The sequence below is a fragment of the Emiliania huxleyi genome (genome assembly GCF_000372725.1).
Source record: "Emiliania huxleyi CCMP1516 unplaced genomic scaffold EMIHUscaffold_289, whole genome shotgun sequence".
In the NCBI taxonomy this organism is placed as follows: Eukaryota; Haptophyta; order Isochrysidales; family Noelaerhabdaceae; genus Emiliania; species Emiliania huxleyi.
Genome location: NW_005199861.1, coordinates 8,338 through 33,720, shown reverse-complemented (window position 1 = coordinate 33,720; position 25,383 = coordinate 8,338). Strand labels below are relative to the sequence as shown.

The 25,383-nt window shown below is 68.2% G+C and overlaps 4 protein-coding genes across 4 annotated transcripts in view; all 4 read right to left on the bottom strand.

Annotated features, from left to right (window-relative positions):
- The window catches only part of EMIHUDRAFT_457972 (hypothetical protein), a gene marked incomplete at both ends in the record, with an annotated part of 8,762 nt that extends 2,235 nt beyond the window's left edge, over positions 1–6,527 (bottom strand). Inside the window, 5 exons of the mRNA XM_005775926.1 lie at positions 4,117–4,447; positions 5,056–5,117; positions 5,694–5,736; positions 5,825–5,896; positions 6,451–6,527. Coding sequence (XP_005775983.1) covers positions 4,117–4,447; positions 5,056–5,117; positions 5,694–5,736; positions 5,825–5,896; positions 6,451–6,527 — 585 coding nt within the window. The remainder of the gene's footprint in view (positions 1–4,116; positions 4,448–5,055; positions 5,118–5,693; positions 5,737–5,824; positions 5,897–6,450) is intronic.
- Positions 6,528–9,936: 3,409 nt separating this feature from the next.
- On the bottom strand, positions 9,937–11,744 carry EMIHUDRAFT_239450 (hypothetical protein; the record flags this gene model as incomplete). Its single annotated transcript, XM_005775925.1, has 3 exons — positions 9,937–9,987; positions 10,078–10,643; positions 11,687–11,744. The coding sequence occupies 3 exons, from the start codon at positions 11,742–11,744 to the stop codon at positions 9,937–9,939; spliced, it is 675 nt and encodes a 224-aa protein (XP_005775982.1).
- A 535-nt stretch (positions 11,745–12,279) lies between these two features.
- On the bottom strand, positions 12,280–15,004 carry EMIHUDRAFT_116355 (hypothetical protein; the record flags this gene model as incomplete). Its single annotated transcript, XM_005775924.1, has 8 exons — positions 12,280–12,358; positions 12,427–12,545; positions 12,716–12,779; positions 13,105–13,175; positions 13,314–13,432; positions 14,262–14,268; positions 14,371–14,506; positions 14,565–15,004. 8 exons carry the CDS (start codon positions 15,002–15,004, stop codon positions 12,280–12,282), a joined length of 1,035 nt encoding a protein of 344 aa, XP_005775981.1.
- A 670-nt stretch (positions 15,005–15,674) lies between these two features.
- Positions 15,675–25,118, bottom strand: EMIHUDRAFT_469489 (hypothetical protein; the record flags this gene model as incomplete). The annotated part of the gene is made up of 15 exons (XM_005775923.1): positions 15,675–17,435; positions 17,525–17,896; positions 17,971–18,213; positions 18,324–18,473; positions 18,505–18,966; positions 19,159–19,470; positions 19,559–20,220; positions 22,020–22,390; positions 23,451–23,719; positions 23,749–23,842; positions 23,984–24,021; positions 24,153–24,250; positions 24,282–24,381; positions 24,414–24,554; positions 24,705–25,118. The coding sequence occupies 15 exons, from the start codon at positions 25,116–25,118 to the stop codon at positions 16,257–16,259; spliced, it is 4,905 nt and encodes a 1,634-aa protein (XP_005775980.1). The 3' UTR covers positions 15,675–16,256.
- Between the last annotated feature and the right edge of the window lie 265 nt (positions 25,119–25,383).

The window sequence follows — 25,383 nt, the reverse complement described above, 5'->3', positions numbered from 1 at the left end:
GCGTGAAGAACTGCTCGATGCTGGTCAAGTACTGGTAGCCGCTCGGCGGACGGGCGAGTGGACCGCTCCGCTCGCGACGCAGAGCTGCAGCAGCCGCCGCCACTCGCCTCCCGCCCGCCACCGCTCGGTCGGCCAGAGGACAGTCGCAGAGGCGAGGAGGTGGAGGGGGTCGAGGAGGAGGGGCGAGGCACCTGTTCACAGTCAGAGCTGTGAAGAAGAGAGGAGCAGCTGGAGGGAGGAGGGGCGGGCAAGCGCCGGCGGAGAGGGGGGAGGAGGAAGACAGCAGCCCCGCCAGACGGCGACGCAACAAGCCCCCCCCGCTGCCAGAAACAGCCGCTCTCGCGGCGGCCAGCACCTCGCCCAACCCGCCTGCAAGCGGACATGTCGCGGACGCGTCGTGGACGTGTCGCGGTCACGGGCGGCCAGCACCTCGCCGAGCGCCTCGCTGCAGCGCGTCGAGTGTCGCCGCCTCCCAAGGCACCTGTTCACAGCGGGCGGTGTGAAGAAGCCGTCCTCCTCCGGCCTCGGCCGCAGTGACGCCGGCGCCGAAGCTGCGGCCGTGGCGGCGGGGTCGCCGGCGGAGGCGGACGAGGCGGCGGAGCAGGCGGAAGGAGCGGGCGGGGCTGGTTGCGACGCGCCGATGACGGCGCACGAAGTTGCGACGGAGGCGATGAGCAGGGGGGCGGTGTCGCCCAGAGAGGGAGGGGGAGGCAGCTGCAGCAGCCGCCTGGTCTGCTCGGTGTTGATGCCTGTTCACAGCTGGGGGTGTGACCAGCCGCTGTTCACAGCAGCCACCTGGTCTGCTCGGTGCTGATGCCGCGCAGCTTCAAGCAGAACGCCTCGAGCTGCTTCCGCCACGGACTGGCGCCGCTGCCACCACCGCCACCACTGCCACCGGGCGGGTCGGCCTGCGAGTCAGAGAGCCTATGGGAAGTGTCTAGGAAGTGTCTGGGAAGTGTCTAGGAAAGGTCCGCCCGCGGGTCAGAGAGGGCAGACGTCGTGGGGCGACTGCTGCCGCCTCCGCCGCTGCAGCCACCGCCGCTTGCGCCACTGCTGCCGCCGCCACTGCCGCCACTGCCGCCACTTCCGTCGCCACCGCCGCCGTCGCCTCCGTCGCCTCCGTCGCCTCCGTCGCCTCCGTCGCCTCCGTCGCCTCCGTCGCTGTCGCCGCCGTCGCCGCCGCCGTCTTCCTCGCGCCACGCGTCGGACCGCAGCCACTGCAGCAGCCCTCCCGCCTCCGCGTCCGCCGCCTCGGCTGCCTCGTCCGCCGGTCCGGCTTGAGCTGGGTGCGGGTGCGGCGGGGCGGTGGAGAGGTCGAGGGGGAGGAGGACCTGTTCACGGTTGCAGGTATGAAGAGGCGCCATTCACACCGCAGCCGTCAGGGCGGTGGAGGAGGGCGTTTGAGATGCGGCGGCAGACCGGACACGTCCACTCAGCCTCGTCGAGCCGGTGGCCTACGGGACACCTCTCGGACGTGTCGTGGACATGTCCTGGACACGTCCACTCAGCCTCGTCGAGCCGGTGGCCTACGGGACACCTCTCGGACGTGTCGTGGACATGTCCTGGACACGTCCACTCCGCCTCGTCGAGCCGGTGGCCTACGGGACACCTCTCGGACGTGTCGTGGACATGTCCTGCACACGTCCAGCCCTCGTCGAGCCGGCGGCCCTCGAGACGCAGCGACCCGATGCAGCGCGAGAGGCACGCCTCGTGAGCAACGCGGCAGAGGTGAGCCGAGGCGCGGCCGAGGTGCAGCGGAGGCGCGGCCGAGGTGCAGCCGAGGTGCAGCGGAGATGCAGCGGAGCCGAGGTGAGAGCCGGGGTGTAGCCGAGGTGCGGGCGAGGTAAGAGGTGCGGGCGAGGTGCGGGCGTGGTGCGGGCGAGGTAACGAGTTTTAGAGCTAAAGAGGCACTGCCTCGTGCACAGCGTGGCCGCACGAGCGGAGGTGCAGCCCGGCCTAAGGTGCAGCCCGGCCTGTCACTCCGCCAGAGGAACGAGCTCACCGGGCAGTTAGCCGCGGCCGCGCGGAGAGCCCCCGCGCCTCAGAGGCCGGGACCGAGAGCCAGGCGGCCATCTCCGGGTCCCCGGCGGAGGGTGGCGGCGGCATGGAGGGGGAGGCGGCGAGCAGCTTGTCGGTCTCCTGCGGGGGCACATGTGCATGTTACATCTCGGCTGCACCTCGGCTGCACCTCGGCTGCCTCTCGGCTGCGTCTCCTGCTGGCGGTGCATGGCATTCATCACGCTCTAGGAAGTGTCTAGGAAGTGTCTAGGAAGTGTCTCCTGCTGGCGGTGCATGGCATTCATCACGCTCTGGGAAGTGTCTAGGAAGTGTCTAGGAAGTGTCTCCTGCTGGCGGTGCATGACATTCATCACGCTCTAGGAAGTGTCTAGGAAGTGTCTAGGAAGTGTCTCCTGCTGGCGGTGCATGGCATTCATCACGCTCTAGGAAGTGTCTAGGAAGTGTCTAGGAAGTGTCTCCTGCTGGCGGTGCATGGCATTCATCACGCTCTAGGAAGTGTCTAGGAAGTGTCTAGGAAGTGTCTCCTGCTGGCGGTGCATGGCATTCATCACGCTCTGGGAAGTGTCTAGGAAGTGTCTAGGAAGTGTCTCCTGCTGGCGGTGCATGGCATTCATCACGCTCTAGGAAGTGTCTAGGAAGTGTCTAGGAAGTGTCTCCTGCTGGCGGTGCATGGCATTCATCACGCTCTAGGAAGTGTCTAGGAAGTGTCTAGGAAGTGTCTCCTGCTGGCGGTGCATGGCATTCATCACGCTCTAGGAAGTGTCTAGGAAGTGTCTAGGAAGTGTCTCCTGCTGGCGGTGCATGGCATTCATCACGCTCTGCAGCACCGAATCGGCGAGCAGGTCCTGTTCACAGGTGGCGGCTGTGATGAGACGCTGCTCACGCCCACAGCGCCGCGTCGGCGGGTGCCGCCTCGTTCGACACAAACACCTCCGTCTCCCGCGCCTCGGCATCGTCACCCTCCGCCGCCCCGCCCCCCGCCACGTCGCCACCGCCGCCTCCGCCCGCCGCAGCCGCGTTGCCGCCTCCCCCGTCGCCTCCCTCGCCGCCTGCCTCGCCCCCACCTCCCCGGCCCTCGCCGCCGCCGCCCGCCTTCTCCTCGCTCCCTTCGTCGGCGACCGGACAGAGCGGCGGGTCGGACCTGCGAGATCGTCGAGAAGTATAAGGTACCATTCGACGACCACAGCGGGCAGAGGGGCGGGGGGCGGGTCCTCATCGCTGCCTAGCTCGCGCTATCCTTGGTGCAGTGTCAGTGACGCGCCCAGACAACGACCACGGGAAGGTGGAGCGGCATATCTCGGGTAGATCTCGGGTGACTCTCGGCTGCATCTCGCCTTGACGACGACCACGGGAAAGTGGAGCGGCGGGTGGCGCGGGCGGACAGCACGGGCGCTCGCTGCGCCAGAGCGAGCAAGCCGACAGGCTCGCCTGAAGCCAAGTACTCCACTCGTTAGTTCAGAGCGAGCAAGCGGACAGGCTCGCCTGAAAGAAAAGGGCGCGAGCACAGGAAAGCTAGGCGCACCTGGGCTGCACCTGGGCTGCATCGGGGCTACATCTGGGCTGCAATCGGCGGCATCTCGGCTGCCTCTCAGCTGCCTCTCATCTCGCATCTCACCAGCCCGCATCTCGTCGTGGCAGAGAGATTAATTGACTAATTAACTAATTAACTGCATCTCACCAGCCCGCATCTCGTCGTGGCAGAGAGCGCAGCGGTAGTCGCAGCGAGGCGGCGAAGGCGGCGGCGGCGGCACGGCCTTGCTTGGGTGGGCGGTGGGCGGAGGCTGTGTCGCGGAGGCGTCGGGCTGGTCGGAGGAAGAGGCGGCAAGGCTGGCCCTCGGCAGGGCGGGGCCGCCTATGGGACATGTCTCGGACATGTCATCGGAGTGTCGCGGACGTGTCCCGCGGTCCTCGGCAGGGCGGAGAGTGTGTGCCGGGCTCCGGCGTGGCGCGGGGAGGGAGGGCCGGGGGGGGAGGGTGCGCGGTGAGGCCGTCGGAGGCGGGCGAGGAGGAGGCGTCAGCAGCAGCGTCGGATGGCGAACCGCCGCCGGTGGAGTCGCCGAAGGCCGCCTGTGGACATGCCGTGGACGTGTCGCGGACGTGCCCTCGCACGCGGTGCGGAGGCTGAGCCATCCCGAGGGCAGCCTGCTGGCGCGCAAAGCGGCGCAGGATCGCCGCCTGCCTCTCCTTCGCCTGCTGCACATCGCCCGACGCTGAGTACGAACTAAAAGGGGCGGAGGGGTGCCGCCTGCCGCTTCTGTCGGCCTGGCGCTTCCGCTGCAGCAGCTCGGACTTTTGCGGCGAGAGGGCGGGCGGCGGAGCGTCGCCGAGCAGCCCCGGCAGTGCCGCCGCCGCCCTGTGCCGCGCTGCGTCGGAGGCGTCGCACAGCAGCCGCGTGGCGTGCAGCACGGCCGAGCGGAGGGAGGGGTACCTGCTCCACTCATCAGCAATGGAGCAGCCGCGTGGCGTGCAGCACGGTATAGTGGAGGGAGGGGTAGCGGAGGGGTAGTGGAGGGTTTGGTAGTGGAGGGAGGGGTAGTGGAGGGACGGGTAGCGGAGGGAGGGGTAGTGGAGGGAGGGGTAGCGGAGGGAGGGGTAGCGGAGGGAGGGGTAGTGGAGGGAGGGGTAGCGGAAGGAGGGGTAGCGGAGGGAGGGGTAGCGGAGGGAGGGGCAGCGGAGGGAGGGGGCACCTCTCGTCTTGCGCGAGCGAACAGAGCAGCTCTAGCAGAGGTAGCAGCTCGCCGCCGCCTTCCCCCGCCTCCTCCTCCTCCGCCTCATCCTCCTCCTCCGTCGCTCCCTGCACGAAGGCCCGCAGCCAGCGAGGAGCGGAGAGGCAGTTCCGGACAATGTCGTGAGAGGAAGCCATGACCAACCCGACCTATGCACACCGCAAGCCGTGAAGACGCGCTGCTCACAGCTGCGGCCGAAGCACCGCCGCCCCCCCTTCACACCTCAGCCGAGGCGCGCCTCCCGCACTCGCGCACAGCAGAGGGGGTGCGGCCGGCCTCCTCCGCCTCCGCCTCTCCCTCCCCCCTCCACCGCAGCGCGAGCGTAAGCAGCCGCACCGCAGCAGACAGCATCCTCTCCGTCACCCGCCCCGCCTAGTCTCGTGGCGGCTGTCGCGTCAACCAGAGCCGCAACCTCTCCCCGCCCCTCAGCAGGCCCACCGGCGACGCAGCGGCGGCGAGGGTGGCGTAGACGAACCTAAGTAAGGAACGAGGCGGGCTAGCGGCGCTGCTTGAGCGCTTGAGGCGAGGGCGGCATGCGCGAACACCCGTGCAGCGCGGCAGAGCGCGAGGCGGCGGGCAGGCGGCGGAAGGCTGCGCACGGAGGGCGAGGCTCGGGCGGGGGGGTGCCTGTTCACGGCGCGGGGGTGTGAAGACAAAGGGACCGCACACCAGTGCCGCTCGGGGGGGGGGGGGGGGGGGGGGGGAAGGGGGAGGGGAGGGCGGTTGCCGGGCGGCGCGAGGCGTTCTGCGCGCTCGTGCGAGCGCATCGTCTCTTGCTGCGAGTAGAGGGTGTAGAGGAGGTCGTACTCCGCCCACGCCTGAGGAGAGATCCACTAAGTCATCATTAACTGCTGTGAGTAGAGGGTGTAGAGGAGGTCGTACTCCACGCCTGAGTACTGAGCCAATCTCTCCGGCAGGTGGACCGAGGACAGAGTGCAGACCGTGTACCGCCCTCGCCTCTCGCTTGAGCGTGTACCGCCCCTGGCTCGGTCTAGGAAAGGTCTAGGAAAGGTCTAGGAAAGGTCTAGGAAAGGTCTAGGAAAGGTCTAGGAAAGGTCGCCTCTCGCTTGAGCGTGTACCGCCCCTGGCTCATGCCCTGCGGCGCCACGTAGTCTGCGATCGCGTGCAGCGTCGGGAGGAAGGAGGGGTGCCTGTTCACAGCCAGCCCCTCACAGCCAGCGGTGTGAAGAGCAGCGTCGGGAGGGAGGAGGGGTTGCTCGAGCAGCGGTCGCGAGATGCTCGAGCAGATCTCGGAGTGCGTGGCGTGGTGGGTGCAGGCGAGGCGGTGCACGAGCTGCCGCCTCGCCGACGCAGTCAAGTCCTCGCCTAATCAACTCTTGACTAACTCCTAATTAACTCTTAATTAACGCCTCGCCCACGCAGTCAGGTCCTCGCCGATCATCGCCCGCTCCGAGAAGAGGTGCACCTAAGGCATCCATCCATTCAATGCGGTTGGCCAGTCCCCGCCCCAATCATCGCCCGCTCCGAGAGAGTGCGCCATCAGAAGAAGCATGTCCTCGGCCAACACCTCCTCCTCCTCCGCCTCCTCCGCCTCCTCCTCCCCCCCTCCCCCTCCCCCTCCCCCTCCCCCTCCTCGCGGAAGCAACCGGCGCCAGAACGGACCCGCCTCGAACCGGCGGCACGCGGCGGACCTACAGGAAGGTTCCAGGAACGGTCTAGGAACGGTCTAGGAAAGGCCTCGAACCGGCGGACCGCGGCGGACAGAAAGCGGCGCGGCCCAAGCACTACCAGCCCCAGCTGCAGCAGCAGCAAGTCAGGCATCGCAAACGCGTCTGCGAAGACCGGCGAGCGGTACAGCACAGCTGGCTTCGAGGCGGACTGGCCTGTTAGTTGCTAATAACTGTTGATTAATAAGGCGAGCGGTACAGCACAGCTGGCTTCGGAGGTTGGCTGGCCGTTGCGCCGCCACCGTCCGGCCCGCGTCTGAGCCAGCAGCGCCATCAGCCGCAGCGGCTGGTCGATGAGGTGGCACACGAAGCGCGCATCGAGGCCGTTAATTAAGAGCCTAATTAACTAATTAATTTCTAGTTAACGAACCGCGCGTCGAGGCGCGGCGGCTGCGCGACGCCGCTCTGCCCGCCAGCCGCGCTCTCGCCGCTCTCGCCGCTCTCGCCGCTCTCGCCGCTCTCGCCGCCTCCTCCGGGCGGGGAACCGACGGGCGGGGAGCCGAGGGGCTGGGAGCCGAGGGGCGGGGAGCCGAGCATCTGCCGCTCGCTGAAGCCGAGCGCGACGCCGCAGTGGGACAGGAGGGCGGCGAGGAGGCGGTGCAGCGGCAAGTGGTACGAGACGAGCTCGCTCGCGCCTGTTCACACCTCTCCACCGCGTGCAGCTGTGAACAGGAGAGGCGGGACGAGAGCAGCTCGCTCGCGCCGGTCGCCGCCGCCGCCGCCGCCGCCTTCGCGTCTCTGCGCATCCACTGCTGGAGCGCCGCCGCCGTGCAATCGCGCGCCCGGCAGTACACTCGCTCCTGCTCCGCCTGGCCAAACACTTATTGGTTATGGCTGCTAGTAAGGGCAGTCGGCAGTGCACTCGCTCCTGCTCCGCCTGGCCAAACACTTATTGGTTATGGCTGCTAGTAAGGGCTCGGCAGTACACTCGCTCCTGCTCCGCCTGGCCAAACACTTATTGGTTATGGCTGCTAGTAAGGGCTCGGCAGTACACTCGCTCCTGCTCCGCCTGGCCAAACACTTATTGGTTATGGCTGCTAGTAAGGGCTCGGCAGTGCACTCGCTCCTGCTCCGCCTGGCCAAACACTTATTGGTTATGGCTGCTAGTAAGGGCAGTGGCTGGTGGCAGCAGAAGCGCTCCTGCTCCGCCTCGTTGCTGCCGCCGCCGCCACGCCCCCCGCCACTCCCTCCGCCGCTGTCGGCGTCGGCGTCGGCGTCGGCGTCAGCTTCGGCGGCGAGCGAGACGCCGTGGACGACCGAAGGGAAGATGTTTGCGATCTCGGTGCCGAGTGCCCACGCGTCTGCCCACGCGTGGCCGTCGTGCTCGATGTGCGCGCCTGGTCTGGACTCACTTTCTCAGCTCGCCATCGCGTTCACTAGTTGGCCGCCGTGCTCGATGTGCGCGCCGACAGCGCGGCGAGAGGCGTGCATGCCTAATCAGCAACGCGTTGACTAACGAGCGGCAACTGCCTCGATACCTCCGAGAGGCGAGCACGCCCTGGAGGAGGGAGAGGGCGTGCAGCAGCGTCGCCTACAGGAAGGGTCCATGAGAGGTCCAGGACAGGTCCGAGAGGGAGGGAGAGGGCGTGCAGCAGCGTCGCCTACAGGAAGGGTCCATGAGAGGTCCAGGACAGGTCCGAGAGGGAGGGAGAGGGCGTGCAGCAGCGTCGCCAGCTGGCCAGGCGCCGCGTGCAGAGAGCGCGAGATGGCGGGGAGGTGGAGCGCGTACTTGACGTCGTAGCATAGCTGCGAGTGAAGGTGCTGGCTCACCTGCGGAGTGCAGGCCGGGCGAGATGAGGCGAGACTAGCAGAGACTAGCAGAGAGTCGACGCTCTCCGGGAGAGAAGAGCCGGGAGAGAAGAGTTGTCCGGGAGAGAAGAGCTGAGAGAAAAGGGACGGGAGGAGGGCAAAGTGCGGTGGCTCACAACGGCCGATCGGGCGTCGACCACAGCAAGCTCCTCCTCCACCTCCACCTCCGGCGTTGAGGCCGTGCCCCTTGCCTCGCCAGCCATGCCCCCTCCCCCTCCATCCCCTCCCCCGCCCTCTCCCCCGCCTTCGCCTCCGCCCCCGCCTTCCCCCGCGGCCCCGTGGGGAGGTGCGGGAGGGGGGTGGAGGGCGGCATGGCGGAAGCGGCTCGGCTCGGACTCCCCCTGCAGCACCGCCGCCTCGCGCGGCACTGCGGCGTGGCGGAGCAAATCGAGCAGCGTCTGGAGCAGCATCGGGAGCAGCCCGTGCCTAGTCCATTCACGAACCAGTCAACAGCAAATCGAGCAGCGTCTGGAGCAGCATCGGGAGCAGCCCGTGCCTAGTCCATTCACGAACCAGTCAACAGCAAATCGAGCAGCGTCTGGAGCAGCATCGGGAGCAGCCCGTGCCTAGTCCATTCACGAACCAGTCAACAGCAAATCGAGCAGCGTCTGGAGCAGCATCGGGAGCAGCCCGTGCCTAGTCCATTCACGAATCAGTCAACAGCAACTCGAGCAGCGTCTGGAGCAGCGTCTGGAGCAGCCCGTGCCGGATCATCGCCGGCACCAGATTGCCTTTGAACTGGACGGTGAACTTGCCGAAGGTGGAGGAAGCCAGGTCGCGGGCGGGCGAGGGCGAGGTGACCTGCGAGGGAATTGCGATTCATTGCTTGCGGTCGATTTGAGAGGTCGCGGGCGGGCGAAGGCGAAGAGACCGCGTCGAGGACGCACGACGGGTAGTGGCGGATGACGTGGCAGAGGAGCGCCTAGCAAGACACTTCGTAGACAGTTCCCAGACACTTCCTAGACGACGGGTAGTGGCGGATGACGTGGCAGAGGAGCGCCTAGCAAGACACTTCGTAGACAGTTCCCAGACACTTCCTAGACGACGGGTAGTGGCGGATGACGTGGCAGAGGAGCGCCTCCTTGAAGGGCACCTCTCGCATTAGCTCGAAGTACCTGTAGGCGCATCTCGCGGACATGTCCTGGACATGTCCTTGAAGGGCACCTCCCGCGCGCCAGCTCGAAGCACAGGTTGTGCAGCTCCTCCCTCGCACCGCCGCCCATGTGGCTCTCCGCCCGCAGCAGCGTGTCCAGCAGAGTGGCGCCGCCATCGCCGCTGCTGCCACCGCCGCCGCCTCCTCCGCTGCTGCCACCGCCGCCTCCGCCACTGCCACCGCCATCGCAGCCTCCTCCCACCGCCATCGCCGCTGCCCCTACCCCCACCGGCCCGCCGCTGGACGCGTCCAGGACACGTCCGCCGCCCTGCCCGACGGGCTCGCCCGCCTCGCCCATCTCGACGTCTGCCGGCGGCGGCGCGGAGGCGGGCGAGGAGAGGATGCCCCCTCCCAGCCTACGTCCACAGCGCGGCTGAGTGGGCGATGGGTTCGCGCTGCTCACAGCAGCTGAAGCGGGAGAGGAAGATCTCATATCACGCTTGTTCAACCTCGGCTACTCCCGGCCACTCTCGTCTCCTCGGAGCAGCGCCGCCGAGCAGACGGCCTCGACTACTCTCGGCCAGTCTCGACGAGATCTCGGCTACAGGAGCACCGCCGCAGAGACGCGGAGCACGCGCAGAGCGAGGTCAGCCTGGGGCGAGGACGAGGGCCCAGGGTGACAGGGCGAGGGGGGAGGGGGGAGCAGGCGCAAGAGCGAGGCTGGCCAGCGCGCGGCGGCAACTTGCTGCTCCGCCGACCCTCCGCCGCGCTCCTCTGGCCCTCCGCCTCCCACGGTGAAGACTCCGAGCAGCCACCGCATCGCAGCGTCTGCCGCCGCCATCTCCGCAGAGCCGGGCAGCGCGCGGTCTGCTGCGCGGTCGGAGGAGGCGCCGCAGCCGCCGCAGCCGCCGCCCGCCTGGCCGTGTCGTGTGCAGAAGCCGGAGGGCTTCCACGCCTCGACGTCTCCGCAGTCGCAGCAGCCTCCGCCCGACGAGAACATCCAAAAGTCGTGGCCCGTGTGGTCCGAGTTGAGGAAGCAGTCGTGGCAGATGGCGCAGGACGGGTCCATGCCGCAGGTTCGGCAGTGGTAGACGATGTCGCCCGTCTTCCAAACCAGTCCACACACCGAGGACGGAGCCGCAGTCTTTGGCGGCGCCGGTCGGCCGCAGATGAGCTGCGAGCACCGCTCGAGCGCCCTGTCGATCGAGAGCTCCTCGAGAGAGAGGCGGGCGAGCGCGACAGCCTCGTCCGGCGCGAGCTCCGATCGGGCGCTCAGCGCCCGCTCGAAGCGTGCGTCGGATGAGTCGTCTGTCATGGACAGCGGCCGGCGGAAGCGCAGTGAGCGGGCCGCCGGGAGCGGTGCAGTCGTGGAAAGAATTTTACAACCGCGAGCTCCCTCGCCCGGTGTGTTCTCGAGGTTCTCGAGGTGGATATCCTTTGGCCGCGTTGGGTAGCGAGGATTGGTGTAACCCGAGCCACGGAGGCGTGCGTGTTTTCTGGCGTGTGTGGTGTGTGTGTGTGTGTGCGAACTCGTCCCCCCCGGCAGGGCTATGCAACCGTGACCAGTGTGTGCTGTCTACGCCTGATCCAGGCGTGAAATCTGCCGATGCGTGATCTGTGTGTGGGCCGCTCTGTGAGGGGTCCAGGCATTGTCCGACGGGTAGGGGGTCTGTGCCCGGGCGGTGTCCGGTGCGGAGTCTCTCTCTGATCGCTTAGGCGGCTCCCGTGGTGTACCTGTGTTAGTGCCAGTGCGCGCCAGTCCCGTGCCCAGTGTTGTGCGAGGGAGTTTTGTTGTAAGACTCTCTCTGATCGTGTATCGCGCGCCTTGCGGCGTGGTTAATTTGAAAAAAAGAAACGCTTCCGCGCGACAGACGTGCCCAGCGCTGACGCGACGGCGAGGCGATCGCGACCCTACGCGGGTGTCAACAAGATCGCAATCGAATATTCGGTGCGGCACACAGCCACCGGGCAATCGATCGATGTACGATGAACGAAGGGGGCCAGAGAATATCCATCCAACCTCGACACCTCGAGAGTCACGGCTGGGGCGGTCTGACCCAACGTCTCTGCAGAGAGTCGCGTGCGTTGAAGACCAGTCGATTGAGCTCGCATGATCGAAGAGCTTCTGTTCAGAGAGAGAGGTGTCGCGATTTTGATTGGAGATTTGTGAACAAGCGCGGTACCGCGGATAAAAAGGGTCAAAAAAGAGAGCGGTCAAACTCACACACGGACGCCTATTTTCTTCCCTCTGGAGTGCCGCGGAGAGGAGGGGCGCGATCCTAGCTGTCGATGAGCACAATATTGCAATACCCGAGCCAAACTTCTCGAGCCAAACGTGCGTGATAGCCTACCATTGACGCGGCACTTGCAGACGTACCGGTAGAACAATGTCTTGCCCAGATCGTTCATTGCACTAGCCTTGCCTGGGCGCTTACTCCTCCCACGGCTGGTAGCCAAAGAACTTCTGTTCCACAGCCGTGATATCATTCAGAGACTGCAGAGTTTGCCCCGTCAGGTAGCGGCCCGTTTTGGAACATTGTTTTGGATGTCTGCGGAGATTCTGTCTTAGCACACACAGTGAGTCATTCGGGGTCATTCGATGGCCAGAGTGCGATTGTGTGTGTGCGGGAGTTGGTTTGTCGGGAGGGAGGGGCAGGCTGCTCACCCACGTGCACCGGGCCAGTGCTTGCACTTTGAATGCCGTGCGGGGGGCTCCTGCCCGTGTCCGGGTGTGGAGATGCGAGGGTCACCCCCCTTTTGCCCCACCACTTTGTGTGTGTGGAGAAATTTACCTTACCCCTTACCTTACCTCATAGATTCACAATGTGCAGGGCCGAGGGGCGCCGTGGTGCCCGGGGGTCCCGGGGTCGCGTAGGTTGTGTCTGTGGACACGCACAGACTGTTTCGACAGTCACACGACAAAGCGAGGACCAAACGCCTCTGCCTACATCAGCTGGCTGCGGCGCGGCCTCGCGCCCTGCACGCGGAGCTTGCTCGGCGCCAGAACCACGAGCTTGTCCGACCTACAAGAAGGTTCCAAGAAGGTTCCACCAGAAAGCTCCCTGTAGCGACAGCACGAGCGGTGCGCGACCCGTCGAAGCGAACCACCGCCGCAGCGTCCTCCTCCCGCACCCGCGCCACCACGCCCGCCCGCCCGCTCAGCGCGCCAGACACGACCGTCACCCGGTCGCCTGCCGCGGGAGGCCGCTCCTATAATTAATAGTTAATAACTGATAATTAATGATTAACAATTAATAGTCGCCTGCCGCGGGAGGCCTCTCCTATAACCAAGCCTCGGGCATGCCATGGACGCGTTCCGACGCGTCGCCAAACCGACGCGATTCTTCCTCCTCCCCCGCTCGCGCCTCCGCCTCCTCCACCTCCTCCCGGTAGTCGGCAGCGATCACGAGGGCGCCGGCTGGCAAATCGCGAGTCGCGACGCACCTAGTCGATAGCGGTGGACAGGAGTCGATGAGGAGCGCATCGCCATCAATGAGCTGGTTGGGCCGGGTGGCAAACGGCGTGTGGCGACGCGCCGCAGAGCGCCGTCGCTGCCGGACGAGTCCGGGGGACGGCCCAGCCGCGCGTTCACTGCCCCAGCTGCGGCGGCGGCGGCGGCGTCTTCGCGCGGCAGCACCTGCTGGACGCGCCGTGGACGCGTCGTTGACGTGTCCACGGGACGTGTCGAGGAGGCGTCCTCTGGGAGAGAGGCGCCGCGAGGTTGGCGAGAGGGCAGAGGGCGACGCCTCCTCCGCCTCTTCCTCCCCACCGCCGCTCCCCCGACGCGCTGTCGAGAGAGGGGGGAGGGCCGAACTGCGCCTCCATCGCCAGCAGCAGAGCCTGCAAAGCACCCGTCGAGGAGTCAGTCGACGGGTTGGAGGCGCCTTCCCGCAGCGAGCGGGCCTGGACGGCCGTGCAGCCGCAATCCTCCTCGCTGGTCGCCTGACAGGGGCCGTGTCGTGGACATGTCCTGCACACGTCGCCGGCACGGGCCTCGCCTCTCCTCCTCCTCGCCTGCGCCACGCCGCTGCGCTGCGTGGTCCGCATCCACGCGCTGCGCGCCACCGGCTCTACCAGCTGCGCGATGAGTGCGGCGCCTGAGGGCAGCATTCGACTCGCTAAGAGCAGTCACCGCGCCCTTCCCGCAGGGCGGCGAGGGAGGCGCCGGCGGTGACAGCCTCCGCCCGCCCCTCCTCGATCAGGCACTCCTGAGGGGCGACGTGTCGTGGACGTGTCGTGGACGTGTCGTGGACGTGTCGTGGACGTGTCGTGGACGTGTCGTGGACGTGTCGTGGACGTGTCGTGGACGTGCGCCCTTGCGGTGCAACTACCGGGCTCTCGACAAGGTACAGCCGAGATGCAGAGATACGGCAGAGAGACCGCCGAGCTACCGCCGGGCTACCGCCGAGCTACAGCGCGCGACTGCCCAGCTCTCCTCCTCGGCAGGCCACTGCAGCGAAGCGACGAGCGGGCTCCAGCGCCGCCCGCCCGCCTACAGATGATATCGTCGGCTGCCTCTCGGCTGCCCCTCGGCTGCCCCTCGGCTGCATCTCTCGGCTGCATCTCTCGGCTGCATCTCTCGGCTGCATCTCTCGGCTGCATCTCGGCTGCATCTCGGCTGCATCTCGGCTGCATCTCCCGCCTTCTCGCCGAGCTCGTCCTTGACCTCCCACTGGGGAAGCACCTGTAATTAGTAGTGAATCATTGGTAGTCCAAAGTGAATAACTAATAGACCTCCCACCGGGGAGTCACCTGCTCACCGCCGCCACCCCACAGCTGAAGAGGCGCCCTTCACAGCTCGCCCTCCTCGCCGCAGGAGGAGGCCTTCCCGCCGCCGAGCACGCCGCCATCCTGCCGCCGCAGCCAGGGACGTGTCAGGGACGTGTTCAACGGGGTAATGCCACATCATGTGAGAGACACGCCCACCGCACGCCTGCCGCCGCAGCCAGGGACGTGTCAGGGACGTGTCAGGGTCATGTCAAGGTGTGTGAGGGACACGCCCACAGCACGCCTGCCGCCGCAGCCTCCCTCGCACGGCGCCGCGCTGCACGCGCTCCGCCGCGAGCACTGCGGCGAGAGCGAACGTCTCGAAGCCCGTCCGGTCCGCCGCCGACGCGCCACCCCGCTGCCGCTGCTGCTGCTCGATGCGAGACAGGTCCCGGCCGATCGTCCTGCCGTAGCAACCAGCCGTCAGTCACTCATTCACAGCCGTAGCGAGGGAGAGGTCACGGCCGACGGGTCCTGTCGCGAAGTGCCACGTCCGCAGTGAGAAGCATGCTCGCCGGCACCTCGAATAACGTGCTCCCCTCCGCGACGGCGCGGGAAGTGACGAGCGCGAAGCGTTCCGCGTCGCCGGCGGGAACCACGTTGACCGCGTCGCAGCGAGCGCCTCCCTCCTCGAGCCAGAGCTCGTACCGGCGGGCGGCGTCGGCCTCGGCGAGCCACTCTGGAGGCGGGGGCTGCTTGACGGGCTGCTTCACGCTCGTGACGCGCGAGAGCTCCGATTGGTAGTCGAAGCCGAGCGCGCGGAGACGCTCCGCCCTAGCCGCCTCCGCGTCGGCCATCGATGGTGGCGAGCAGCGGCGCGGAGGAGAGCAGCGGCGTGCAGTGAGAGTGGGCGGAGGGAGAGTGAGGGCGGCGAAGCGAAGGAGGCCGACGAGGAGAGGCATACCGGAATGGGCACCAGAAAAAAATAAACAGGGGCCTTGCGCGCAGGGGTCGGCGTGGAGGGCGATGAACGCGCCGCGCGGGGCGCCGCCCCGCGCGCCAACGCCTCAAACAAAAGTGGCGCAGAGCGAGGCGGCGAGAACCGAGCGAGCACGTGAGCCCCGTGGCTCCAACCGGGCCCTTCCTTTTTTGAGCAGGTGTGCCGCCGCGCGAGCGACGCTCCGAGATCGCCCGAGATAGCGCGGCGCGGCCCCGAGATCGCCCGAGATCGCGCGAGATCGCCCGAGATCGCGCGGCGCGGCCCGAGGCGAGGTGGATGGGTTGGGAGCGAGGGCAGAGCGAGGGGGCGGAAGTGGCCAGTGCGGTAGATCGGTCAGTCGGGGCGCGTGAGCCGGACTTGGGGGCCGGACGGAGCACTTGGACGGCTTTCATTTCTCTCTGCTTCCCGTGCCCAGTCGTGCGAGGGAGGTTTGCTGTATAAATTATTTTCTCACTGCTGGAGGTACGGAACGGACGAGGGCAGCGCGCCGACGTGGAGGATCCTCAGCTGCGTTTAGCTCTCCATTCACACAGATTGCCCTCGAAAGTGAGCGGTGCACACAAGTGTTCTCTTTTCTTGTGTTACCGCACTGTGCACACGGCTTCTCAGTCAACACAAGAGGGACTCTAAGGTAAGGTAAGGTAAATTTCTCCACACAAGAGGACTCCCCCAGTGAGAGGCAGGCTAGAGCGTCTTCTTAATCGGCGACACTCTTCTCGTCTCCCCACCCAGCCACATGTCTCCCCTGCACTGCACACACTGTAGAGTACGCGCACCTCCCTCCAACTCACACCTGAATCACTTCTGACAGGGGCCCCTGCTCCGACGTCGGCATCCGATCGCACTCTAGAGGACGCATGGCCGCCGCGAGCCGCCGCGCACTAGACACTTTCCGCAGTGGGCCCTTCCCACCCTCTCCCACCACGCGCACTGCACACGCACTGCACAGCACCACAAGTCTATTGCACACATGTTCATCTTTTAACCACCGGCCTCGCCTCTCCATCCGATCGCACTCAGAGGATAGGAGGAGACCGGCAGAGGTGGTGGCGCCCGGAGCGGCCACCGGCAGGCGCCGATGGGCGAGGCCTGGCGCAGCGAGAGGCACCCGGGCGAGGCCTCTCTGCGGGGCGGCGCTGCTCCTAGGAGCGCGACGCCGGCCGGGTAGGCACCTGAGAAGCGATACGCCGGGGGTCAGTCGCCCACGACCGAGGCTACAGGAGCGCGATCGCCGGCCGGCCGGGCGCCTCGCTGCCCAGCGAGTCGCGCAGCTCGTGGGCGGGGCGAGGGGCTCCGGGCGAGCGGCCCGAGCCGGCCGAGAGGCGGGCGGAGGAGCGGGCCGAGGAGGCGTCCGAGTCGCGCCGGCGCAGCAGCTCCTGCTCGCGCACCTCCGCGAGACTCAGCCCGGCGGCGCACGACTTCATCGCGCGGATCGGCGAGCTGTGCGCGAGGCTGGCGCCGCTCCACTTGCGGAAGGAGCCCTTGGCGAGGTCCCCCGCCGCCGAGGTGACGAGGGAGCGCGCCGGCGCCTGCGCGGCGCTGCTGATCGAGGAGGCCTCGCCCTTGGAGCCGCGCACGCCGCCCTGCCGCCACGAGCCGTAGGCGGCGCGCCACTCCACCGAGCGGCGAGCGAGGCGGACGGGGTCGAGCAGCTGCGGGTGGCGGCAGACGGGGCACGAGGCGAGCCCCGCGTTGGAGCAGCGCACCGCGCAGTCGTGGCAGAGCCAGTGGGAGCACGCCAGCCCGACGTGCCGCTTGATCGGGTCGAGGCACACGGGGCACGTCTTCAGCGCCGGCCGGGGGATGTCGGGCAGCGTCTGCGACGCCTTGCCGGGCAGGTAGTCGTCGCACCAGCCGGTGGCCGCGGCGTGGCGCGAGAGGAGGAGGGTCGGGTCGACGCCGAGCTCGCCGAGCACCTCGAGCGTGTGCTCGCCTGCTCGCAGCCGGCAGGTGTGAAGGGACGCTGCCCACAAGTCGCCGCCGCACCGCGAGCGCGCGGTCTCGCCGTAGCGCGGCGCGTCCTCGAGCGGTACGGCGAGGCCGCGCCCGCCGGGCGTCCGGACGGAGCACGGCGCAAACATGACGAGCGGCGAGCCGAGCGGGTGCGACCCGTGGCGCAGGAACTGAAAGGTGGAGCCGCCGAGGTCGACGGTGCAGTCCTCCGCCGCCAGGATGTTGCTCTCGCGGAGCACGTCGAAGGACGCGAGCGGCACCGCGCTCACACCGACCGCGCCGAGCCGCTCGGCCCACCACGACGCGGAGGGGCCCGCGCGCAGCGCGCCGCCAACCGCGGCCTCGAGCGCCGCGTCGCTCACGCCGCCGACGCCGCGCTCGAGTGCGGGCCGCAGCGCCGCGTGCAGCCGCCCGTCGGCGAGCGAGAGGTGGCGCAGCACCTGAGGGGTAGGGATGGGGGTGGGGCTCGGGGCTCAGGGCTCAGGGCTCAGGGCTAGGGCTAGGAGGCGAGCGAGAGGTGGCGCGGCACCGTCTTGAGCTCGGCCTCGCCCATCCTCAAAGGCGGGAGGAGGGAGGCGACGAGAAGCAGCCACGACCCGTCGGCCGTGGAGTAGCAGTGGAGCAGCGAGTGCTCTCCACGGCATTCGGGGCCTCGGTTGAGCGGCGTGTCCACCGAGCGGTCCCCCTCCGCCGCGAGGGCGGCCGGCGGGCCGCAGCAGAACGGGAACTGCACCATCTGGCCGACCGACGCGAGCGAGGCGCGCGCGATGAGGAGGGAGCGGGGCGGCGCCGGCGGCAGCTCGCCCGTCGCGCGCCGCTCTCGCAAGAGCAGCGTCGCGGCCGTCGCGAGCGCGCCGGCGACGCCCGCCGCGACGTCGATCGTGCCGACGTGCGCGTGCTCCTGCGGGGCGGGCCGTGGACATGTCACGGACGCGGTCGTGCGCGTTGCGGGTGCCGACGGCGTGCGCGTCGCTCCTCCACGCGGCCGAGCCCGCCGCCGAAGCGCTCCATGATGCCGAGGGCCGCCTGCAGGTTGTCGTCGTACGAGATGTGGTCCGCGCGCTCGCCCTTGCCCTCGTTCGGGCCGCCGTACGCGTCGAAGCGCGAGAGGACGACGTTCGGGTTCATCCGGTGGAGCTCGGCAGGCGTGATGCCGAGCCGCTCCAGCGCGTCCGAGGTGCCGTTGTACACGACGACGTCCACGCGCGCCACGAGGGCCTACTCACGGCCAAGCACTGTGCAGCGACGCCGCTGGAGAGAGCGCCGGAGCGGTCGCGCGCGGCGAGGGCCTCAAAGGCGGCCCGCCCCGCGGCCTCGGCGGGCGACACGTCGAGCAGCACGGAGCGCTTGCCGGCGTTGGCCGCCAGGCCGTACAGGACGGTGATCTCCGGCGAGTAGGTTGGGCGCGGCGAGTCCACCTTGGTCACCTTTGCGCCGAAACGCGCGAGCATCGTGCCGATGGTTGGGCCAGCAATCACCTGGAGGACATGTCCGGGACATGTCCGGGACATGTCCGAGCATCGTGCCGATGGTCGGGCCGGCAATCACGTTGCAGAGGTCGAGCACTTCGACACCCTCCATCCAGCCCCCGCCGGACCGGCCGCCCTCCCACGCTGCCGCCGGCGACGGAGGCGGGGGCGGCGCGGCGGGCGCCGCCTCGGCGCGGGTCGCCCACCCGGCGGCCGGACGCACCGCCGCCGGCCGCCCCGCCCCGCCCGCCCCTCCGCCGAAGTGCGGCGCCGCGTCCGCCGACGACGGCCGGCCCTCTGGCGACCTGCAAGGGCTGGGCAGCGACGGCGAGGGCAGCGGCGGCGGCAGCTCCTGCTGCACCACCCACGTCATCGCCGCGGGCGAGACGGCGCCGCTCTCGTCTTCGCGGACGAGGCCGGCGGCGCGCGCGTGCGGGCAGGTGAGCCACTCTGCGGTGGTGCGGTGCGCCGAGCCGGGCACGCCAGCCGCGCCAAAGGCGGCCTAGGGGAGGACCCGGCCGAGGCTCAGGGAAGGGCCGCCCAGCGCTCGACGCCCGCGGCGCCAGCGGGCGGCCTCCCACTCGTAGGCGGTGCGAGTGAGGAAGGCGCGCCGCATCAGCTTGCGCAGCTTCGGCGCCCAGTCGTCCCCGATCTGGCCGGCACCGAACCCGTGCCGCGGCGCGTTCGCGCCCACCGCCGACGCGGCGTACGTGGCGGCGAGCGGGACGCCGAGGGCGGCGACCTGCTCCTCGATCCCGAGCACGGCGATCGCGCGCCTCTGGTGGCGGAGGTGGCAGGGCGCGACGAGGTAGAAGGGGCGCGCGTCCGCGGTGGTGTAGTGCGAGAAGAAGGGGTCCGTCAGCTCGAGCGTCTCAAAGTAGTCGAGCGGCTCGCCGGCCCGCTGCTTGTCGAGGGCGCGCTGCCTGCGCGAGCGGTACTCCTCGGGCACCTCGTGCTGCAGCGAGTTGTGCACCAGCGCGTCGCACAGCGCGGAGGCGAGGGGCACCTGGGAGGGAGGGCGGCAGCCGCGAGGTGAGACGGAGGTGTGGCCGAGGTGCAGCCGGGATCTCGGCCAGCCTCATCTCGAGCGGCACCTCCAGAGAGAGCCGCGGCGCCGCGCCGGGCGGCAGAGTCGTGCGCTTGCGCAGAGCAGAAACGACCCCGAGGGCGGCAAAGATGGAGGCGTACGACGATGCGAGAGGCAGAGGCGAGTACGAGGCGAGCTTGCCAGCGAGCTGGCGGTTGATGCCCATGTCTCGGAAGACGCCGGCCTCTGCGAGGATGGACGCCTCCCACGCCTCAATCTTGCTCCGCTCCGCGTCGCCCGTCGCAAAGCCGGGCAGGTGAGCAAGCACGGCGCGAGGGTTGACCTCATGTACCCGCTCGGCCGTCAGGCGGAGCCGGCGGCACACCGCTGGAGCGAAGCCGACGACGACAGCGTCGGCCGCAACGAAGAGCTCGTCGAGCGCCTCCTGCCCGGCCGGCGACTTGAGGTCGAGGGTCACGACGTCCTTGCCACTCCTCAGTGCCCTCGTCGTCTCTGGCCGCCACGCCAGCTCAGCGCGCTGCCCCCGAGCGGACTCTGGTCGCACCACGGCCGTGACTGACGCGCCGAGGTCGAGGAGGTGCCGCGCGGTGAGCGGGCAGGCGAGGAAGGAGCCGATCTCGACGACGCGGAGGCCGTCGAGTGGGGCAGTGCGGCTGTCGCCGTCGGACGAGGATGAGCTGAAGGTCGAGGCCATCGCCCTTGGGCCGCCTTGGTTGCCTTCCATTTGGCGGTCCGTCAACCAACCGGGAACGTCCAAAGCTGATTGCTCGGAATTTCACGTAGTTTCCACAAATTTTTAAGGCGGCGGGAACGATGGCGGCACTGGCGGCCGCACCGCCTGGTGTGGACCCCCAGGGGCGGCTCCTCGACCCAGCGGTCGCTCCAGCGGCGGGGGCGGAGGCGGTGGTGGTGAGGGCGGGCCTGATGGCGGTGCCGGTCGCCACAACTCCTGGGGTGGGGCCCCAGGGGATGCCCCCTGCCCCTGCGGCCGTTCCAGCCGTGGTTCCACGCGCCGGCCGTCCACCCCGCTCGTGGGGAGGGGCCTAGCTCTCGTCTCCCCTCGGGAGGGGGGGGGGGCAGGGCCCGGATTCGCCGACGGCCCCGCTTCTCCCCCCTCCCGCTCCACATCAGGACGCGGCGAATTGTTTTCCCTGTTTCTTTGGCGGGAGGCACCAACAACCGCGCCGCGCTCCAACCAACGTTATGCCGCCCACGCCCAGAGTCGACGCCACCGACTACCACTCTGGCCAGCACAGCGGCCGCATGGTGCGCGTGACGGGCAAGCTGCTCAGCGTTGAGGGCGACCGCGCCCAGCTCGAGATGTCGGGCGGCGGCGCGCCGGCGGCGGTGGTTTTCAACGACGCGAGCCTCGCGGCAGAGTTCGACGCGAGCCTCGTCGGGAGCGGGCACTTCGAGGTCATTGGCACGCTGCAGGCGCCGCCCTCCCGCCGCCTCTCCGCGCACCGCCCTCCGCCGCCACGCCGCGCGCGCGAGCGGACGACAGCCCGCCCGCGCCTGACGCCGCAGCTGCCCCTCGCCCCGCTCTCGCCCTCCCGCCGTCGCGCAGCCGCAACCTCCCACCCCTTCGCTCGCGTCGCACTGCGCGCCTCGTCCTCCCCGCCGCCCCGTTCGCCCCCGGCCACCCCTCGCTCCCCTCTCTCACGCCGCCGTCTCCCTCTGCCAGGGGGACGCAACGCTGCAGGCGGCGCAAGTCGTCAACCTGGGCACAAACTTCGGCGCGCCGCAGCCTCCCCCCCCCCCCCCCCCTCTCCCTCCTCCCCCGTCCTCTCCCACCCTCCCTCCCCTTCCCCACCCTCCCTCCCGCTGCCACACTGCCGTCAGCAGCCTCACAAGCGGAGCACCTCCCCACCCCCCCAACCCCCCACCCCTCGCAGACATGGGCATGTACGGAGAGATGCTCTCCGTCTCGAAGCGATTCCCACACATGTTCGCCTAGGGCAGGTCGAGAGCCAGATGCTCCCGCTTCCCTGTTGTCGTGCACCCCGCTGCTCGGGGGAGGGGGGCGGCCCCTCCTGTCCACGGCGCCGTGAGTCTGCCCTGTGCTATAGTCTAGCTGCGGCCCGCCTCGTCCACCCTGCGGCGGGCCCCTCGCCCCGTGACTCTGTCTCTCTCTGCCGCGTACTGGTCTCCACGCGCGTTTGGCGCGGTCTGGGTGGGCGCTCTGGGGGATCTGAAAAAAACATGTGGCAGTAGCTCGGTGCGTGCACCGGACTACGCATCCTCTTACATGTACATGTACATGTTTAGAACACACGGGAGAACCACGACCCACAAAAGTAACGGCCAACCGGACGTGCGATCTCGCATGAGCTCGGTCGCAATCTCTTCCGCCGCCGCGAGAGCTGCAGCGCGACTGACAGCGCTGGGCCTGCAGCGACAGCCACGACCGCGTCGACCAGCTCGCCTCGTCCTCGTGCTGTCGCTTCGAGAGCTTGTTGCGCACCTTGTCCTTCATCTGGTAGAACAGCCGCTTGACCGCGTTGCACCACACCCGCCGAAGGTTTCGAACAGGTACATCTGCACGTCGGTGTCCGAGCGCGAGAGGGCGTGCGCGTAGTCCGCCTTCTTGTACGCCACATAGCCGCCGCCGTCGCTCGGCCTGAAGTCGCCATCCCCGACAGCGCCGCGCTGCTCGAGGCCGAAGACGTCCGCGCTCGTGCCGGGCTCGGTGTTGCCGAGGCCGACGAAAGCGCCTCGCTGGCCGACGTCCTCCGGGTTGGAGGAGAGCGAGTCCTTGAACTTGACGTCGCCGACGAGGCGCGAGCGCGAGCGGCCGGCGCCCGCCACCGAGACGTCGGGCCGGTAGTCGTTAGAGTAGCCGAGGTGGTCCCGCGGCTCCACTGTTGTTCTGTTGTTACTGTTAACACTAGCAACACTGTTCCGTTTGACAACCCTAATGTGCATGCACATGTGACAATCGTCAGCACTTGGTCTTGGAGAGTGTCACATCCGTGTTTTTTTGGTCTTGCGGTACACATCTCTCCGCTCACCACATCACGCGCTCCACCGTCCGGCCATGGATGGTTCGATGGAGCTCGCGCGAGCTCCATCGAACCATCCAACTCCGGTCACCGGGTCTGAACGCGCTCCCAGCCTCTCCCTCAGGAGGTACCAAACCGCGCGAATTCTGCACGCCTCGCTGCGCCGCTGGCTTGACTGAATGAGGCAGCAGCAGGCTGCTGCTGCTGCTGCTGCAGCAGCCTGCTGCGGTTCCAATACGCAGGTTAATGACTAGCAGCACTGCCGGTGGCATACGAGCCGCCACAGCCGGTGTGCGGCCGTGCTCTGCCACCTGCCCGCGGCGTACGCACAATGTGCGCTCGCATTGGATGCCCTGCTGATGGACTTGCGTCGCCGAGCTGCGCAAATAGCAATGCCGCAGGCGGGGGCCGCGGCGTAGATTGCGAGCACACGCGTTGGAACGACCACTGCCTTCGCTACGCGTGCGGCTGCCACTCTCGCGGCTTGCAGCGCGTCACGCTCGCGCATGCTCTCCAAGAGCCATGGCGGGCGCGTGTGTGGGATGTAGCCTGTGTTTGGCCGGTTCCGACCCGTTCACTATCTAAACCATGCCTGGGCCACAAGCACACGGGGAGCGGCTCAGGGGCCCAGTAAGCCGCGGAATCGCCAAACGGCACGACTGGGGGCCTTGGTGCACTTTTTGAAATTTTGAACGTGAATGCCGTGGGGCTCCTGTCGTCAGACGTGGAGACGCGAGGGTTGCCCCCCCTTGCCCACCTCGTGTGCGTGGAGAAGTTTACCTTACCTTACCTTACCTTACGGCTTTTTTTGTAGACAGGAGGAGGCTGCGCTGAGGGCGCTGTGCACGCACGGGCGGGAGGGGTTTCTCCTGCGGAGTCGTGCGTGCGCGGGGGCATGCAACATGCGCGAGTTTATACTTTGCGGCGTCTGCTCACGAGGGGAAGCCGAGGATGCGGAGGGAGCCCTCGTCGCGGCCCATCTTGTCCTTGTCGTCGCCCGCAAAGGCGAGCAGCATCCTCTTCGGGTGGAAGGCGATCGAGTTGGACGGAGCCTTGACGGGCACCGCGAGCGCCTTGCGGGCGCGGCGCGGGCGTGTCAGCGACGTGCCGCGTGAGACGCCGTTGGCGGGGCAGGGCGGCAGCGCCTGCTTGCCGGTCGCGACGTGCGCCACGTCGATGAGCGGGTCCTCGGACCCTGTCCACACCTCGCGCTGTGAAGAGAGGTCGCCTTCACGGCGTGCGAAGCTGCTGCGGCGGGGCGTGCGGTGCCCGCGGCGATGTAGCTGGAGTCGTGCGAGAAGGAGAGGGTGCGGACGGGCCACTCGAGCCTGCTCACAGGCGCAGAGGGGTGGAGAGGCGCTGGCCGCCACGCGTGGTGCGTACGGGCCCTGCTCTCGCCTCGCAAGGGTTAGGGTGAGGGTTAGGGTAAGGGCTAGGGTTGAGGTTAGGGTTAGGGTTAGTGCGGGCACTGCTCGCGCCTCGCAAAGGTGGCGACGCACGCGAGCTCCTGTTCACAGCCGCAGCGTGTGAAGAGCCGTGAAGCCACGCCGCCTACGCCACGCCTGCGTCTGCGGCGCGGCCGCGCCTTGACGTGCCAGGAAGTGTCTAGGAAGTGTCTAGGAAGTGTCTCTGCCGCGCCTTGACGTCCCAGAGCGAGACGAGCGCGTCCGCGCCGCCCACCGCGAACCGCTCCCCCGACGGCGAGAACTCGAGGCAGTAGCAGTTTGCAGTGTGGCCTGACGCACGAGACGAGAGGCGGCGTCACACCCCCTGCTGCTGGCAGGAAGCGGCAGCCGGTAAACGCGGCGCCGGTGAGGGTGGCGGCGGGCGCGGGCGCGGCGGAGCCGTCGCCAGGCTTTGGCGGCGCCTGTTCACAGCGGGTGCGGTGTGAAGAGACACAGAGCGGCGGAGCCGTCGCCAGGCTTTGGGCGGCGCCGGCGGCGGCTTGAGTAGGTCAACAAAGGAGAAGACGTCGACATTGCCAGCCCCGGTGGTGAGGAAGAAGAGGCGCCCGCTCGGGTCCCACGCCATCTCGTTCACCTGCGGCTCCGAGACGGCTCAGTCAGGGCGCCGCTCCCCCTTCCCTTCCCCGGCGGCTCTCGACTCCGCCTCGTGCGGAAACTTCATCGTGCGCAGCGCCTTGCACTTGCGCGTCTCGATGATCGAGATGTTGTCCTCCTTGTCGCCCACCGCGAGGTGCTGCCCGTCCGGCGACCACCGGATGTTGATGTTCTCGCCCCGCGTCTCGATTGCGTGCACGCACTTTGAGGTGCGCGCGTCCCATATCCGGACGGTCTTGTCGCCCGACGCGGTGCCGAGGAGGTGCTCGTTCTTCGGGTCCCAGCGCAGCTGGTCCACCGAGTCCGAGTGCCCCTTGAGCTCCACGTCCGACGCGCGGCCGCCCTCGTCGATCGTCCACACTCGCACGCTCGTGTCGACAGAGCCAGAGGCGAGCTTTGTGCCGCTGCAGTTCCAGGCGACGGTGTGCACCTTCTTGCGATGCGACGCGTACTCGCGCACCGACCGCGGGTGCGGCCACAGCGATGAGCTCCCGCCGTTGGCGCCGCCGCTGGGCACCACCCTGTCCGCCGCGGAGGCTCTCATGCTAACGAAAAAGAAATCACCGCCGCCTCGAGGTTCTCCAGGTGGTCCGTAGATGACGATCGAGGTTCTCCAGGTGGTCTGGCGAGACGTGAGGCGCATGCGCCCAGGAGGGGAGGGGGCATGTGTAACGACACTGCTAGAGATGCCTTTCGGGGCCCAGAGACAAAACTTCTGATGCCATGCGTGACCTAGTAGTGTCCCCAGCTATGCCTATGGGCGTGTCCACGTTGGAGCCAGGTGTGGTGTGGGCGCGAGAATAGCTCCG